This window comes from Heterodontus francisci, chromosome 6, assembly GCF_036365525.1.
Source record: "Heterodontus francisci isolate sHetFra1 chromosome 6, sHetFra1.hap1, whole genome shotgun sequence".
Lineage (NCBI taxonomy): Eukaryota > Metazoa > Chordata > Chondrichthyes > Heterodontiformes > Heterodontidae > Heterodontus > Heterodontus francisci.
In genome coordinates this window covers 40309020-40328269 of record NC_090376.1, presented here as the reverse complement: position 1 = coordinate 40328269, position 19250 = coordinate 40309020, and the positions used below count along the sequence as shown (strand labels likewise).

At 43.2% G+C, this 19250-nt stretch overlaps 1 protein-coding gene across 1 annotated transcript in view; it reads left to right on the top strand.

Annotated features, from left to right (window-relative positions):
* rxfp2b (relaxin family peptide receptor 2b) overlaps positions 1 to 19250 on the top strand; it is a 264102-nt gene that overhangs the window by 105370 nt on the left and 139482 nt on the right. Inside the window, 2 exon segments of the mRNA XM_068034408.1 lie at positions 4207 to 4278; positions 14594 to 14665. Coding sequence (XP_067890509.1) covers positions 4207 to 4278; positions 14594 to 14665 — 144 coding nt within the window.

Sequence of the window (19250 nt, the reverse complement as noted above, 5' to 3'; positions counted from 1 at the left end):
TAGATCTAGGGTAAGAGGTAGAAGGTTTTGAGGGGACTTGAGGGAAAACCTTTTCAGCCAGAAGGTGATGGGGATCTAGAACTCACTGCCTGAAAGGGTGGTAGAGGCAGTAACCCTCATAATATTGTCAGGCAAGTCCCTCACCTGCCAAGAATGAGGAAAATTAATTTTGCCACATGAACATTGATTTTAAACTGCTGATGGTGAAGAAAGAACTTGCTTTAAAAAACAATTGGAGACTTTAGTTGGAGGAGACATTAGCATATCAACAGACAAGTACTTCAAAAGACAAAGGAGCTAATCCCTGCTCCAATGTAATCCACAATGGACTTTTGAAGCATTCCAGGTTAATTACTAAAATGGCTGAATACACAAACCAATGTGGTCAGACCAATTTAGTCACATGACTGACTGACTGTTGGAGTTTTTGAATTTGAACTTCCAATAGTATTTTAAACTCAGAAGGCTGTTAGCTCCTGGACTGAGAACATCTCTCTCCTGTACGCTCTCATCTCACCAGCTTCTGGAACCATTGAAGACATATGAACTCCAAGAGAGAAAGTCTCCTATAGTGAACAAGGTTTAAGAAGAATACTGGGCCCCAATGAAAAGTAAGAGTTGTCTACAATCAGGGACTCCACGGCAAGCTGGAAACACAGAAACAGTAACAAGAAACCCCCTTTAGAGACTGCCTCAGCCTCTCCATTTTATTTTTCTTCTGCTCTTTTCTGTCCCTATTTGCATGTGTGTATCGTATGTGCATGCTCGCGTGGGTGCTTCGTATATACGAAGGCATTAAACGTATTAGAGTTTAAGTTTAAGGTTTAATAAATTTCACTTTTCTTCTTTAAACCTAAACCAAACCTGGTGTGCTCATTTCTTTGCCTTATAATTGGAAAGCTGTGAACAAGGATTCACAAAGGGGGAGCTCAAAACACAGTGTGTTTAAAATTAAACACTGTTACAATAAGTCCAGGTGAAGACAGTAAAAGACCCCTAGACACCTTTCTCACCTGGTCATAACAATATTTAAAAAGTACTTGGATATACACTTGAAGTGCCGTAACCTACAAGGCTATGGACCAAGAGCTGGAAAGTGGGATTAGGCTGGATGGGTACTTGTCGGCCGCTGCAGACACGATGGACCAAATGGCCTTTTTCCTTGTTGTAAATTTTTAGGATTCTATGATTTGGAATGGTGGTCATACTTATATTGAGCTAGCTTTAATAACACCTAATGACAGTTAGGGTGGTGAATAATGAGAGCCTTTATCCACACACTATAATTAAACACCCATAGCAACATTGAGCCTTACTGGTGTCCAGCAGGAACTGATGTTTTGGCTGTAGCTTTATATCAGTTATCTTTATGGGGCAAGTCTGCTATTATCCTAAAGATAGGCTTTTCATTTCAAAAATATCTTGCATAAACTGCAGCATTTTTGCCTCCAGTTACTTTGTTTTGGTTAGTTATCTTTAAAAATAATAGCTAACAGTTCATAAATATAAAAGCAAAATACTGCGAATACTGGAAATCTGAAATAAAAACAAGAAATGCTGGAAATACTCAGCAGGTCTGGCAGCATCTGTGGAGAGAGAGCAGTGTTAACATTTCAGGTCTGTGATTTTTCATCAGAACTGGCAAAGGTTAAAAATGTAATAGGTTTTAAGCAAATAAAGCAGGAGTGGGGCAAGCGATAACAAAAGGGAAGGTGGTAATAGGACAGAAGATCACCGAGAATAACTGACCAGAAGATCATGGAGCAAAGGCAAACGGTATGTTAATGGTGTGCTGAAAGACAAACTGTTAGTGCAGAGAGGGTGTTAATGGACAGAAAAATGAACAGCCCTGGCCCAAAGCACAAACATGAAAATAAAAAGTGGGCAGGCACATAGTAAGAAAAATGAATGATGAAACAAACTAAAAAGAAAAAGAAAAAATAACTGAAAATAAAAAGGGGGGCCCGTCATGCTCTAAAATTATTGAACTCAATGTTCAGTCCGGCAGGCTGTAGCGTGCCTAATCGGTAAATGAGATGCAGTTCCTCGAGCTTGCGTTGATGTTCATTGGAACACAGATATGTGGGCATGAGAGCAGGGGGTGTGTTGAAATGGCAAGCAACCGGAAGCTTGGGGTCATACTTTCGGACTGAGCAGAGGTGTTCCACGAAGCGGTCACCCAATTGCATTTGGTCTCTCCAGTGTGGAGCAGACCACATTATGAGCAGCAAATACAGTATACTAAATTGAAAGAAGTACAAGTAAATTGCTGCTTCACCTGACAGGAGTGTTTGGGGCCTTGGATAGTGAGGAGAGAGGAGGTAAAAGTGCAGGTATTACACCTCTTGTGATTACATAGGAAGGTGCAGTGGGAAGGGGATGAGGTGTTGAAGGTAATAGAGGAGTGGACCAGGGTGTCACAGAGGGAACGATCCCTTTGGAATGCTGACAGGGGAAGGGAGGGGAAGATGCATTTAGTAGTGGCATCACGCTGGACGTGGCAGAAATGGCGGAGGATGATCCGTTGGATGTGGAGGCTGGTGGGGTGGAAAGTGAGGACAAAGGGAACCCTGTCGTGGTTCTGGGAGGGAGGGGAAGGGGTGAGAGTAGAGGTGCGGGAAATGGGCCGGACACGGTTGAGGGCCCTGTCAACCACAGTGGGGGGGGAATCCTCAGTTGAGGAAAAAGGAAGACATATCAGAAGCACTGTCGTGGAAGGTTGCATCATCAGGACAGATGCATCGGAGACAGAGAAATTGGGAGAATGGAATGGAGTCCTTACAGGAGGCAGGGTGTGAAGAAGTGTAGTCAAGGTAGCTGTGGGAGTTGGTGGGCTTATAATGAATATTAGTAGACAGCCTATCCCCAGAGATGGAGACAGAGAAGTTGAGAAAGGGAAGGGAAGTGTCGGAGATGGACCATCTGAAGGTGAGAGAAGAGTGGAAATCGGAAGCAAAGTTGATAAAGTTTTCCAGGGGAGGGAGCAGGAAACGGCACCAATACAGTCATCAATGTACCGGAAAAAGAGTCGGGGGAGGGGGCCTGAGTAGGACTGGAACAAGGAATGTTCGACATATCCCACAAAAAGACAGGCATAGCGAGGACCCATGTGGGTACCAATAGCAGTACCTTTTACTTGAAGGAAGTGAGTGGAGTTAAAGGAGAAGTTGTTCAATGTGAGAACAAGTTCAGCCAGATAGAGGAGGGTGGTGGTGGATGGGGACTCTGTTCAAGGAATAAGCAGAGAGCCCTCAAACCATCCTGATGGGAAGGTGGAGGTGGAGAGAGATTGGAAGCCCATAGTGAAGAGGAGGCGATTGTAGCCAGGAAACTGGAAATTGTCAAAATGACATCGTTACAGATGTCAGTGGAAAGAGACTGGACCAGGGAGAAAAGATAGAGTCAAGATAGGAAGAAATAAGTTCAGTGGGGCAGGAACAGGTTGAAACGATGGGTCTGCCAGAAGAGGCCTGTTTGCGGATTTTAGGAAGGAGGTAGAAACGGGCTGGCTGTGGTTGCGGGACTATGAGGTTGGAAGCTGTAGAGAGAAGATCTCCAGAGGAGATGAAGTCAGTGACAGTCCTGTGGACAGTAGCTTTATGTTCGGTGGTGGGGTCATGGTCCAGGGGGAAGTAGGAAGAAGTGTCTGAGAGTTGGCACTGAGCCCCTGCAAGGTAGAGGTCAGTACGCCAGACAACAACAGCACCACCCTTGTCTGCAGGTTTGATGACAATGTCGGGGTTAGACCTGAGAGAACTGAGTGCAGCAAGTTCAGAGGGAGACAGGTTATTGTGAGTGAGGGGGCCAGAGAAATTGAGATGGCCGATGTCTCGCCGACAGTTTTCAATGAAAAGATCAAGAGTAGGTAACAAGTCAGAGGGAGGGGTCCAGCTAACAGTTCATGCTGTTTATATTTTGGGGACAAAGAGTACCTCTATTGCAGTTTCCTTTGCCTTCTTCGTAAATTTAATGTGAATATATTTTTCTTTAGGATAATAGTCAATTAATAACACATCATTCCTCAAGTTCCCCAAGTGTTGCATCTTGTACTACAATACAATTCAACTATGTGTTCAGGATGATTTGTTATCTATCTCATTTCCTTAAATTATCTCCAAATTTTTCATATTTACATATCTACTGGAAATAATTACAATGGTTTTGTGAGCAAGGTTAGTTAGTTTCACATTACCTTTGATTTTCTAGGTACATCAGTCAGAATCGAATCACAGCTCTGAAGCCAAGAATATTTCAAGACCTTCACAAATTGGAAATTTTGTATGTATCAACCATTCCCAAAGTACTTCTCTGCTGCTGCAGTGCAGTTTCAATTTTACAGTTTTGATCATTTCCAATTTATTTTTTAAAAACTGTACTTTTGAGGTTCTTTAAATTTACAAGATTTTTTGGTGTACTAATTAAATGCTTATTAGGATAAACATTTCTTTTCAAATGGGATACTTTGGCCACATTGATATTTTAATTTTTAAACATTCATAAGCCAGTGAAGAGAATCTTTTTGTCTGATCTGAATTTTCAAGATACGTGTGTTAAGGGTAATTAGTTGATAAGTTAGGTATAATGCCTGAACTTTGGATTTAAGTGCTAACACTTGATTTTCTGTTTCCACCTCCTGCAAGCTGAAACACCAAAAAAAAACTTAAGGTTAAGTCATCATACTGATTAATCAATTCAGTTAGAAACGAGGCACATTATCTTTGTGAACAATTTTGGCATTATGAGGGTAATTTTACAAAAGCATACTCCTTGTGTGGTGCTTCATTGCTGAGAACACATATTGGCAATTTGGATGTGAATTTCTGTCCAAATGGATGAAAAATCATAGGGTGTGTGAAAACATATTTGTGATGAGGGAAACTTTCCAGTGAGGGAAGTTCCCTGGCAGGAGTGCAATTTTCTAAAATTATTCCTTACATCAATCAATTGTAAACTACAGTGGGCGTAAGAGGGTGGAGGTTGGGAAGCTGATGCCATGTAATGTAACAGACAATAAATGATAAGAGAGAGAAATGTGGTGCTTCAAGTGGCTGCTTGACAAGAGCCAGCAATGTGTACTGTAGCTGAATCCAACTTTGGTACAGTAGAGGGTGTCCATGGGCTTGTCATGGAATGATAAAAGCCTGGTATAGCAATAGCAAAGGAGTATACAAGTGCAGGGACACCAAGTGAAATATGATGCAATGGCTTGTCCCCTGACCCTAGCTAATTGGAAGGTCTGCAGGCTCCCAGATGCAAGCTAAAGAAAGGCTAAAATGCAGGTGAGTATTCTATCTTTTTAGGATCCTACCCTCAGCCCCCACCCTCATCTCCAGCAGCAGCCAGAAGTCCCCCAATCTTAGTGCCTCACAAAAGCTGCAGATCGAAGAGGCCTGCACCTGGACACAAGGCCCAGTAATGTATAGGTCTGCATCAAAGGTGCCTCCACGCCTGTTTTAATGGCCTGGAACAGGAAGTAGCAATGTTCTTGAGTCTGACCAAGTGCAACAGACTTCAGGTGCAGCAAATCAGCCATGGAGTTCAAGATATCTCTTTGGATTCAGATGAATTCAAACATAATTTTGATAGCACCTCCCAAACGCACGATTTCTACAACCTAGAAGGACAGGAATTTCCAAGTTTCCCTCCAAATCGTATACTACCCTGACTTGAAAGTACATTGCCATTCCTGGTACCTCCTACCTAACATGACTGTGAGACTACCTTCACCACATTATGAGGGGCATTGATAGATTAGAGACCTTTTTCCCTTAGCGGAGGGGTCAATAACCAGGGGGCATAGATTTAAGGTAAGGGGCAGGAGGTTTAGAGGGGATTTGAGGAAAAAAATTGTCATCCAGAGGGTGATTGGAATCTGGAATACACTGCCTGAAGGGGTGGTAGAGGCAGGAACCCTCACAAAATTTAAGAAGTATTTAGATGAGCACTTGAAATGCCATAGCATACAAGGCTACGGGCCAAGTGCTGGAAAATGGGACTAGAATAGTTAGGTGTTTGATGGCCTGCACAGACACAATGGGCCGAAGTGCCTGCTTCTGTACTGAATAACTCTATGAATCTATGACGTGGAGCAGTTCATGAGGGCTGCTCCTCACCATCTTCTCAAGAGCAAATAAGGATGCGCAATAAATACTCACCTTGCCAGCGACACCCACAATCTGTGAATGAATAAAATAAATTAAGACAAATACGATTAATGAAATATAACAGTGTTGATGAAAAAAGTGTATGTGAGAATGCCAATCAATGTAAATTATTCTCCATACTACAGCTGCAAAGACAGCAATGGTTTGCACTCATCTTCAGCCAGAAATATCGAGTGGATGATCCATCTCGGCCTTCTTCTGAGGTCCCCACCATAGCAGAAGCCAGTCTTCAGTAAATTTGATTCACTCCAGGTGATATCAAGAAGCAGCTGAGTGCATTGGATACAGCAAAGGCTATGGGTCTCGATAACATCTCGACTGTAGTGCTGAAGACTTGTCTTCCATTACAAGCCATGTCATTAGCCAAGCAGTTCCAGTACAGCTACAATGCTGACATCTAGCTGACAAAGTGGAAAATTGCCCAAATATGTCCTGTGTACAAAAAGCAGGACAAATCCAATCCGGTAAGTTACCACCTCATCAGCCTCCTCTCAATCATCAGCAAAGTGATGGAAGGGGTTGTTGACAGTGCTACCATTGTTATTTATTTACCAATAACCTGCTCAAAAATCCTCAGTTTGGGTTCCACCAGAATCGCTTGGCTCTAAACCACATTAAAGCATTGGTCCCAACATGGACAAAAGAGATGAATTCCAGAGGTGAGAGTGATTGCCCTTGATATCAAGGCAGCATTTGACCAAGTGTGGAATCAAGGAGCCCTAGTAAAATTGAAATCAATTGGAATCAGGGGAAAAATCTCCACTGGCTACAGTCATAACTCTTACAAAGGAAGATGGTTGTGGTTGTTAAGGCCAATCATCTCAGTCCCAGAACATCGCTGCAGCAGTTCCTCAGGGTAGTGTCCTTGGCCCAATCATTTTCAGCTGCTTCATCAAAGACCTTCCCTCCAACATAAAGTCAGAATAGTCATTTAGCAGTACTGAATTTGAGTATTGTTGAAAATAGAGACGTGTTGTCAATGCTTTTCATCTTGCACTCATCATGGCAATCGCAAGAATAATGAATATAAGAGAAAACAACAACTTATATGAGAAGAGTGTGCTGATTGTTTGGCAAGTGAACTCTGATTGGTAGAGGCTTTGCCACAGAGAATATACCAGTTTATGGTGAGTGACAGTTAACTGCCAAGCTTTGTTTAAAATTTAAACCAGGCAGCTTGACTCTGATTGGTTAAGGTATTGCCCTGAGGAATGAACCAACGAATGGCTGTCACTTATTTTGTTCAGCTGAAACAGGCACAATGTTTGTACATATTCTCTCTGCCTGCAAAGAACAGGGCCCTGTGTATTAATATGTACCTTCTAGTATGCGCAAATACTCCCAAAGACTGGCGAATGATATCAAACAACATGTCCTTTCTGCTGTTCACAGCTGGTAAGGTATGGGCCGTACCCAACCAACCCATGCTTGCAAAACTCAAAACACAATGTACAACATTAGATGTGATTCCCCGATTGGACAGCATTTTCTAAATAATCCACAGTGTGCTAAGAATTACGCTGACAACCAATTTAAGATTGTCAGAAGAGCTCTCAGTGTGGTGCATTTGTGTGTACTGGAAGCTACATATATTCATAAGATCATAAGAACTAGGAGCAGGAGTAGGCCATCCGGACCCTCGAGCCTGCTCCGCCATTCAATAAGATCATGGCTGATCTTTTTGTGGACTCAGATCCACTTACCCGCGCTCTCACCGTATCCCTTAATTTCTTTATTGTTCAAAAAGATCTACCTTAGCTTTAAAAACGTTTACTGAAGAAGCGTCAACTACTTCACTGGGCAAGGAATTCCATAGATTAACAACCCTCTGGGTGAAGAAGTTCCTTCTTAATTCAGTCCTAAATCTGCTCCCTCTAATCTTGAGGCTATGCCCTCTTGTCCTAGCTTCACCTGCCAGTGGAAACATCCTCTCTACTTGTATCTTATCTATTCCCTTCATAATTTTATATGTTTCTATAAGATCCCCCTTCATTCTTCTGAATTCCAATGAATATAATCCCAATCTACTCAGTCTCTCCTCATAAGCCAAGCCCCTCAACTCTGGAATCAACCTAGTGAACCTCTTCTGCACCCTCTCCAGTGCCAGTATATCCTTTGTCAAGTAAGGAGAACAAAACTGCACACAGTACTCCAGGTGCAGCCTCACCAGTACCTTATACAGCTGCAACATAACCTCTCTGCTTTTAAACTCAATCCCTTTAGCAATGAAGGACAAAATTCCATTTGCCTTCCTAATTACTTGCTGTACCTGCAGACCAACCTTCTGCGATTCATGCACAAGGACACCCAGGTCCCTCTGCATAGCAGCATGCTGCAACGTTTTACCATTCAAGTAATAATCCTTTTTACTGTTACTCCTACCGAAATGAATGACCTCACATTTATTAACATTGTATTCCATCTGCCAGACCTTTGCCCACTCACTCAATGTATCTATGTTCCTCTGCAAAGTTTCACAGTCATCTGCACACTTTGCTCTGCCACTCATCTTAGTGTCATCTGCAAACTTTGACACCCTACACGTGGTCCCCAACTCCAAATCATCTATATAAATTGTAAATGATTGCGATCCCAACACCGATCCCTGAGGCACACCACTAGTGACTGATTGCCAACCAGAATAGCACTCATTTATCCCCACTCTCTGCTTCCTGTTAGTCAACCAATCCTCTATCCATGCTAATACTTTACCCCTAACGCCATGCATCCTTATCTTATGCAGCAGCCTCTTGTGCGGCACCTTGTCGAAGGCCTTTGGGAAATCTAGGTACACCACATCCACTGGGTCCCCATTGTCCACCTTGCTCGTAATGTCATCATAGAATTCCAAACGATTTGTTAAGCATGACCTGCCCTTCATGAACCCATGCTGCGTCTGCCCAACGGGACAATTTCTATCGAGATGCCCTGCTATTTCTTCCTTGATAATAGACTCAAGCATCTTCCCCACTACAGAGGTTAGGCTAACCAGTCTATAATTCCCCATCTTTTGTCTACCTCCCTTTTTAAACAGTGGCGTCACATCTGTTTTCCAATCTGCTGGGACTGCCCCAGAGTCCAGTGAATTTTGGAAAATTACCGCCAGTGCACCTGCTATTTCTCCCGCCATCTCTTTTAGTACCCTGGAATGCATTCCATCAGGGCCAGGAGACTTATCAATCCTTAGCTCCATTAGCTTGCCCAACACTACCTCTTCCGTAATAATGATTGTTTCCAGGTCCTCACCTACGTTCGTCTCTTTGTCAATTACTGGCATGTTATTAATGTCCTCCACTGTGAAGACCAATACAAAATACCTGTTCAATGCCTCAGCCATTTCATCATATCCCATAACTAAATTCCCCTTCTCATCCTCTAAAGGACCAACATTTACTTTAGCCACTCTTTTTTGTTTTATATATTTATAGAAACTTTTGCTATCTGTCTTTATATTCTGTGCTAGTTTTTTCTCATGTTCTATCTTACTTTTCTTTATAGCTCTTTTTGTGGCTTTCTGTTGACCTTTAAAGTTTTCCCAATCTTCTAGTTTCATGCTGTTTTTGGCCACTTTGTATGCCTTCTCTTTCAATTTGATAGCCTCCCTTATTTCCTTAGGCAGATTACCCCTTTTCTTCCAGTCCTTCCTTTTCACTTGAATATACTTTTGCTGAGCACTTTGAAAAATTGTTTTGAAAGTCCTCCACTGCTCGTCAACTGTCCCATCATAAAATCTTTGTTGCCAGTCTACTTTAGCCAAGTCCTCCCTCATTCTATTGTAGCCCCCTTGTTCAAGCGCAGGACCCTGGTATTGGATTTTATCTTCACACTCTCCATCTGTATTCTAAATTCAACCATATTGTGATCACTCCTTCCAAGAGGATCCCTAACTATGAGGTCATTAATTATTCCTGTCTCATTACACAGGACTAGATCTAGGATAGCTTGCTCTCTCGTCGGTTCCATTACATACTGTTCAAGAAAACTATCACGGATACACTCAACAAACTCCTCCTCAAGGCTACCCTGACTGAGCTGGTTCGACCAATCTACATGTAGATTAAAATCCCCCATGATAATTGCCGTACCATTTTTACAGGCATTAGTTATTTCTTTGTTTATTGCCCGCCCCAATGTGATGTTATTATTTGGTGGCCTATACACTACGCCTATCTGTGACTCTTCTTAGAGTTTCTAATTTCCACCCAAATGGATTCACCCTCATTCTCCATAGAACCTATATCATCTCTCAGCACCGCCCTGATGTCGTCCTTGAATATCAGAGCTACACCATCTCCTTTACCTTCCTGTCTGTCCTTCCGAATAGTCTGGTACCCCTGGATATTTAACTCCCAGTCGTGACCAACCTGTAACCATGTCTCCGTAATGGCTACCAAATCATATTCATTCGCGATGATTTGTGCCGTTAACTCATCAACCTTGTTACGAATGCTACGAGCAATCAGGTAAAGTGCCTTTATGCTAGCTTTCTTACCCTCATGATTTCCAACATCTCTAATAATAACTCCTGAGTTATCCTTCCTTTCTGCTTCTTTCATAGTCTGCCTTGAACTTAAACCCTCCTGCACACATGTTAACCTGCTGCTTACCTTTTTATTTGCCATCATACTCCCTGTCGTTTTCCCTTTCCCTTCCCCCCGAGTCACTAGTTTAAAGTCCTAGAGACCACCCTATTTATCCGTTTCACTAGAACACTGGTTCCAGATCTGTTCAGGTGGAGACCGTCCCATCGGTACAGATCCCCCCGGTTCCAAAACTGATGCCAATGGCCCATGAAATGGAACCCCTCTTTCCCACACCACTCCCTAGCCACGTGTTTACTTCCCTAATATTCTTATCCCTAAGCCAATTTGCACGTGGCTCGGGCAGTAATCCGGAGATTATGACCCTCGAGGACCTGTTCCTTAATTTCGTTCCTAGTGCTTTATAATCCCCAAACAGGTCCTCCATCCTAGCCCTGCCTATGTTGTTAGTCCCAACGTGGACCACAACAACTGGATCCTCCCCCTCCTGCTCCAATATCCTTTCAAGCCGGTCAGAGATGTCCTGCACCCTGGCACCGGGCAGGCAACACACCATGCAGGACTCCCGATCCAGCTTGCAAAGGATACTATCTATCCCCCTAATTATAGAATCCCCTATAACTACCACTTGTCTTTTTGCTCCCCCCTCTTGAATGGCCTTCTGCACCATGGTGCCATGGTCAGTTGGCTCATCCTCCCCGCAGCCCTTTTCCTCATCCACACAGGGAGCAAGTATCTCGTACCTGTTGGATAAGGTCAAAGGCTGAGGCTCCTCCACTCCTGAACTCAGGATCCCCCTACCTGCCTCACTTGCAATCACACCCTGTTGTCCCTGATCACTAACTGAATTTGAATTACTTAATCTACCAGGTGTGACTGCCTCCTGAAACAAAACGTCCAGGTAACTCTCCTCCTCCCGGATGTGCCGCAGTGTTTGAAGCTCAGATTCCAGATCATCAACTCTGAGCCGGAGCTCTTCCAGCAACCAACACTTGCTGCAGATGTGGTCCCTGCCGTTCACAATGGGGACAGCCAGCTCCCACATCATACAGCTACAGCATATCACCTGCCCAGCCATCTCTACTTAGTTAATTACTTTATTACTTTATATAAATTTATGAGTTAAATACTTTCTGATACTTCTCTGCTATGGTCTTTTTCAAATAACCAATTAATAGATAAATCAAAAAAAGAAAGTAAAAAAAAAGAAAGTAAATTATTAACCAATCACATGATACAGAAGAAATAAAAAAGCTTACCTTATCAACACACCAGAGTCCTTTTTTTTGGTTAGAGGAGGAGGGCGGGTGGGAGACACTACACGTGTAGTGTCTCGGGTTCAGCCACTGCCCAAATATATAGGTTTTTACTTACCCAGCAGTCCCCTGGTCCGCCGAAACAAAAGGTAATCTACTTTAAGCTGAAACTGACTTCCCAGCTGTTAACTCGCTCGCACTATCTCTGCTTCCGAAAAAACTGCTGCAACAAAAGTTTAATACACAGGGCCCTGTTCTTTGCAGACAGAACGAATATGTACAAACATTGCGCCTGTTTCAGCTGAACAAATTAAGTGACAACCATTCGCTAGTTCATTCCTCAGGGCAATGCCTGGACCAGAGTCAAGCTGCCTGGTTTAAATTTTAAACAAAGCTTGGCAGTTAACTGTCAATCATCGTAAACAGGTACATTCGCCTCTACCAATCCGAGTTCACTTGCCAACCAATCAGCACTCTCTTCTCATGCAGAAGAAGTTACATTGGTTATTCTTGTAATTGTCCTGATGAATGCAAGACGAAAAGCTTTGACAACATGTCTCTATGTTCAGTAATAATAAAGTCAGAAGTTGGAATATTTGCTGATGATTTCACAGCATTCAGTTCCATTCACAACTTCTCAGATACTCAAGCAGTCTGTGCCCACATGAAGCAAGACCTGGACAACATTCCGGCTTGGGCTGATAAGTGGCCAGTAACATTCGTGTCACACAAGTGCCAGTCAATGACCATCTCAACAAGAGAGTGTCTAAACGCCTCCCCTTGACATTCAACAGCATTATTATCGTTGAATCCTCAATCGTCAACATATTGGAGTCACCATTGATCAGAATCGTAACTGAACCAGTCACATAAACTCTATGGCTACAAGAGCAGGTCAGAGGCTGGGTATTCTGTGGTGAGTGGCTCCTGTCCTGACTCCCCAAAGCCTTTCCATTATCTACGAGGCACAAATTGGGAATGTGATGGAATTATTGCCTGGATGAATGCTGCTCCTATTGCACTTAATAAGCTCAACACAATCCGGGCAAAGCAGTCTGCTTGATCGACACCCTATCCGCCACCTTAAACATTCACTCCATCTACGACCAGTGCACCATGGCTGCAATGGGTACCATCTACAAGATGCACTGCCGCAACTTGTAATATTACTTGTTCCTTTGGTGTGTGAGCTATTGTAAGACTCACAGGACTACAAGTAATATCCAAAGAAAATGAGAGTTTTATTATACCTTAACTGGAACATATAATATATATATATATATATATATATATATACAAACAGTTACTGCACGAGCTACATCGAAAGACATCATGCTCTGTTGGCTCCACCTACAACTAACTGGTTATATGTGATGCAACACCACTTCCTCTGGTGATGTTCACTTACAGCTTCTGAAGGTGGTCTGCTCTTAAGGTTGACTCACAGCACAACTCACCAAGGCTTCTTCAAAAGCACTTCCCAAGCCCTGACCTCTACCACCTAGAAGGAAAATGGCAGTAAACGCATGGGATCACCACAACCTGTAAGTTTCCCCTAAGTCACACAGTATCCTTCATCCTTATTGGATCAAAATCCCTACTTAACAGTACTGTGGGAGTACCTGCACCATAAGCACTGCAGCGGTTCAAGAAAGCGCATCAATTTCACCTTCTCAAGAGCAATTAGAGATAGGAAATAAGTGCTGGACTTGCTAGTGATGCCGACATCCCATGAATGAATAATAAAAAATTCAAAAACACTTTACCGAAGTAGGTTCTACTCAGAAGACATTGATCCTTCAAAGGAGCACACACCAACAGGGTAGATTTTATGGATGCGCACTCCTGGTGCAGATCAATATCACCAGGAGCCAAAATCAGGAAATCACAGGCGTGTTCCCCATCACTTTAATTGTTTTAAACTAACGGATAAAATGCTGGGAGGCTCCCTTACGTGCACGCAAACCTCTCCAACTGATTTTCCTCTATTCACTGTGCCCAACAATCCAATGTGTCCAAGTGCAGGAACAGGAAACTCTGCAGCTTGGCATTCACTGTTGCCTCATACCAGCCCTGAAATGCTTTATGCATCCTATAATATTTGATAAAAGCAAAATACTGCGGATGCTGCTAATCTGCAATAAAAACAAGAAATGCAGGAAATATTCAGCAGGTCTGGCAGCATCTGTGGAGAGAGAAGCAGACTTAAGGTTTCAGGTCAGTGACCCTTCTTCAGAACTATATTTGATTATAGCCACTGCAAGACAGATGGGGGAGACCAAAACTCAGGGCCATAAATATAAGATAATAAGATAATAAACCCAATCAGGAATTCAGGAGAACCCTCTTTACCCAGGCAGAGGTTAGAATGTGAAACTCACTACCCAACAAGGAGTAGTTGGGGTGAATATCTTGGATGCATTTAAGTGGAAAATAGATGAACACGTGAGGGAGAAAAGAATAGAGGTTATGCTGATAGGATTACATGAAGAGGAGTGGGAGCAGGCCCATGTGGAGCATGATCACAAGCATGGACCAGTTGGACCGAATCGTCTGTTTCTGTAATGTACATTCCATGTACATCTTGCATATTTTGCTTTTCTTGCTTGAAATACTGTGATTCTTTTTTCAGATTTCTTGATGACAACCTAATATCAAAAATCTCACCACAGTTATTTATTGGACTAAAGTCTTTGTTTATTTTGTAAGTTGCATTTTTTTACAGTTCCAATTTAGTAAATATTTTGAGGGTTTTCTTTCTGAATAATGTGAATTTATTGCAGTTTGTGTTTTGGAACACTTGGCATTCATTCTTTCTCAAAGGTTTTCAGATGGTTGTAATTGATTTACTGATATCATTGTTCTGAATAAGGCTGATGTATTTTAACATTTCTGTGTGGTATATAGTGTACACTGCAGATTGCAAAAGTATAGAAGATATATAGCTCACATAAAAGAAAGGCATTGTGCTTAATGCCTCTGGTGAGACATTTTGCTTATTCTGTTGACGTAATTTATTTTGCATTTAAGTGACCTGCACGCTACTGTGCCAACCAAACATAACATCTGACATTTCGAGAAGTGGGCGAGTTATCTCTCTCTCCTGCCTGCCTTTGCAACCCAGACCAAGGAGGGCACTATCATCTGGGATTCAACAATGCCAATTTCTTCTCCAATTGGACCTGGCTCCGAAATCCAAATTGGAGGCCCATAGCCAATTTATTTTGCCTCTGTTGCATCTTTCTCCCTCCCATTCTTGTTGCAACATGCAATCCTTCTATATAGGCAAATTATGTGCCTGCAGGCGTAATTGATATTTATGGCAAACAACGTTGAATAAGACAATGTTACGGTTTTGCACCATGTGAATTTGCTCTGAAAAGAGCAGTTGTTCCTTGAAAAAAGGGAACATCGGGGCCTGCCAGTTCTTCTAAGAACTTTTTTCAAAGAACAACTCTCTTTTCAGAGCAAATTCACATGGTGTTAAATCATAAAATTGTCTTACTCAATGTTACCACTCTTACCATGAAGATCTTCAAACAACATTTATGTCAAACATGTCAAACTACAAAACTAGCAAAAGCTGGCACAGCTTCCCAAAAAATTAGAACTCCAAGACAGCCCTAATAATAAAACTATCATGGGTGGTGCAAAATTTAAGCTGAAGATATAATTAATATTCCTTCACTTTATTGGAAGAAAGCACAACATAACAACATGGAATTACCTAGAAATAACAACATGAAAATGGGCTATTTAGCCCAACCATTCCACATCAGTCTTTATCCTCCATGCAAGCAGTAATCGTAATTCCGTATGCTTGCCTTGTTCTCATATCCCTTTATCCTGGTTATCTTTGACCACCAACAACAACTTATATTTATATAGTGCCTTTAATGTATTAAAACATCTTGAGGCACTTCACAGAGGCATTATAAAATAAAGCATGACACAGAGCCACAAAAGGGGATGATAGGTCAGATGACCAATATATACCTCAAAGAGGTAGGTTTTAAGGGGCGACTTAAAGGAGGACAGCTGGATGGAGAGGTGATGAGGTGTAGGGAGGGTAGCCCAGAGCCTGGGCCCAGGCAACTGAAGGCACAGCCACCAATGGTGGAGCGACTAGAATCAGGGATGCACAAGAGGCCAGAATTAGAGGTGTGCAGATATCTTGGAGGGTTGTGGGGCTGGATAAGATTACAGAGATAGGGAGGGGTGAGGCCAAGGAGGGATTTGAAAACAAGGATGAGAATTTTAAAATCAAGACATTGCTTGATTGGGAGTTAGTGTAGGTCAGCAAGCACGGGGGTAATAGGAGAATAGGACTTAGTGCAAATTAAAACACAGGCAGCAGAGTTTTGGATGATCTCAAGTTTACTGAGAGTAGAATGTGGTAAAGCAGCCAGGAGTGCGTTAGACTAGTCAATTCTAGAGGTAACGAAGGCACAAATGAGGATTTCAGCAGCAAATAAACTGAGACAGGGGCAAAGTCGGGCAATGTTACGGAAGTGGAAAGAGGCGGTCTTCATGATGGCATGGATATGAGGTCGGAAGCTCAAATGTGATAGGGTCAAATGTGACACCAAAGTTGCGAACAGACTATTGCCAGGGAGAGGGATGGAGCTAGGGAATGGAGTTTGGAGTGGGGAACAGAAAACAGTGGCTTCAGTCTTCCCAATATTTAATTGGAGTAAATTTCGGCTCATCCGGAACTGGATATCTGATAAGCAGTCTGATAATTTAGCAACGGTGGAAGAGTCAAAAGAATTAGAGGCACGCAGATGTCTTGGAGGGTCGTGGGGCTGGAGGAGATTAGAGAGAAAGGGAAGGGTGAGGCCAAGGAGGGATTTGAAAACAAGGATGAGAATTTAAAATCAAGACATTGCTTAACTGGGAGTCAGTGTAGGTCAGCGAGCAAAGGGGTGATGGGTGAATGGGACTTGGTGCAAATTAAGACATGGACAGCAGAGTTTGGTGGTGAGGTAGAACTGAGTGTTGTCAGCATACATGTGAAAATGAACACTGTGCTTTCAGATGATGTTGCCGAGGGGCAGCATGTGGATGAGAAATAGGAGAGGGCCAAGGATAGCTCCTTGGGGGACACCAGAGGTAAATGTGCAGGAGCAGGAAGAGAAGCCACTGCTAGTGATGCTCTGGCTACGATTAGTGAGATAAGAATGGAACCAGCTGAGAGCAGTCCCACACAGCTGCAAGACAGTGGCAATGCATTGGAGAAAGATGGTGTGGCCAACCACGTCAAAGGCTGCAGACAGGTTGAGAAGGATGAGGAGGGAAAGTTTACCTTTGCCAGAATCTCATAGGATGTCATTTGTGTCTTTAATAAGAGCTGTTTTTGTACTGTGGTGGGGCAGAAACCGGATTGGAGGGATGCAAACATGGAGTTCTGGGAAAGATGCGAACAGATTTGAAAGGTTGCAACACGTTCAAGGACTTTAGAGAGGAAAGGGAGGTTGAAGATGGGGTGGTATTTTGCAAGGGCAGTGGGGTCAAGTGTTTTTTTTTTGTGGAAAAGGGTGATGACAGCAGATTTAAAGGAGAGAGGAACAACACCTGAAGACAGAGAACCGTTTACAACATTGGCTAACATGGGGACCAGGAGGGGAGGTTGGATGATCAGCTGTTTAGTGGGAATATTATCAAGGGTACTGGAGATGGGTCTCATAGACAAGATGAGTTCAGAGAAGACATAAGGGGAGATTGGAAAAAACTAGAGAAAGATGTGCGTTCAGGGCTAGGGAGGCGGGAGCATTGTAGGAAGTTTGGCCAAGTGGACTAGTGGAAGAAAGGAACATGGCAGAGGCAGCTGATCAGATGGTCTGAATCTTCGTGACAAAGAAGTCCATGAGTACCTCACCCCTATTGTTGGAGGTGAGGGTGGAGGGAACGGGGAGAGGGGTTTAAGAAGACGATTTGCAGTAGGGAAAAGAAGCTGGGGGTTATCTTTGTATTCCAAGATGATCCTGGAATAGTGAGCAATTTTAACAAATGAGAGCAGGACCCGAGACTGTTTTAAGTGGTCCGCCCACATCTAACGATGGATATCAAAACAATTGTCCACCATATTCTTTCAAGTCTGTGTCCCTTGGAATTAAGGGAGTGGAGATGGGTGTCGTTCCGGGGGAATGGCCAGGGTGAGAGAAACTGATCTTTTTATTGAGGACTGGGGCATCAAAGGTGAAGGTGAGGATGCGGTTGAGCAACTCAGTAGCTGTAGAAATGTTGTGACAAACGGACAGCCAAATGCTAGATAGTTGACAATTTGAACATGCAATTGTAAATGAATAGGGGGGTAGTTTTTTTCCAGGGATAGATACAGAATGAGCTAAGGTTGGGAGGCGGAAGGTGGATCTGGATGGAGAGTGATACAAGGAAGTGATCAGAGATGGCCTTATCTGTAATTGATATGATGGGACGAGCAAGATCACGTCAGCTGGCAAGGCCGAGGGGGTGGCTATGAATATGGGTTGGGGAGTTTACATGTAGGGAGAGATTTAGGGAGGATAGCAGGGCAGTGAACTCAAAGAAGAGAAAACATGATGAGTTGAGAAGGAAATTGAAATCACTGAGGATGAGAAGCTGTTTGGCGCAGAGTCTGAGGGAGGAAAGCAGTGAAGATATATCAGTGATAAAATTCTTATCATACTTGGGAGGTCAGTAGAGAATGATGATTCTGAAAGAGAAGTGAAAGGGGTGGAACAAGGTGCGATGCTCAAAGGAGGAGCAATTACCAGAGGGGTAAGGGGGTCAGACCAAGGTGTGATCTAGTGATAAGCGCCACACCACCACCACAATGGTCTTGGTGTGTCAAGTGGTGGAAGATCTGGCCTGGCGGGGCGGCATCATTATGTGGCAATGTGGCTTCAACCCTCAGCCAGGTTTCTGTTTAGGCATGGTGTTGATGCAATCATCCACAGTAAGTTTATGGATGGCAAGGGCCGATCTCACAAGTGAACAGACGTTCTGGAGGGAGATGCATAGAGGTCTGGTGAGAGCTGATTTGTTGGCAGAGTCCACAGGGTCAGCAATGGGAGGGGTGAGTATGACAGGAAAAGGATTGGCAAGTTTAGCCCCCAGTAGGCGGACCGAAAGAATGGGATGGGGCAATTGGGATTGCTGCTCATAATGAGCCAGTGCCGAATGCCTCAATGAGCCTGTCAGAATAGCCCAAGAGAAGCACAGAGGGAAGCTGTAGGTGTATCTAATAGGGAATCAAACCTGGAATGAGAGAGCAGGAAGGTCAAGGAGTACTGAAGGGTTGGGGTAGG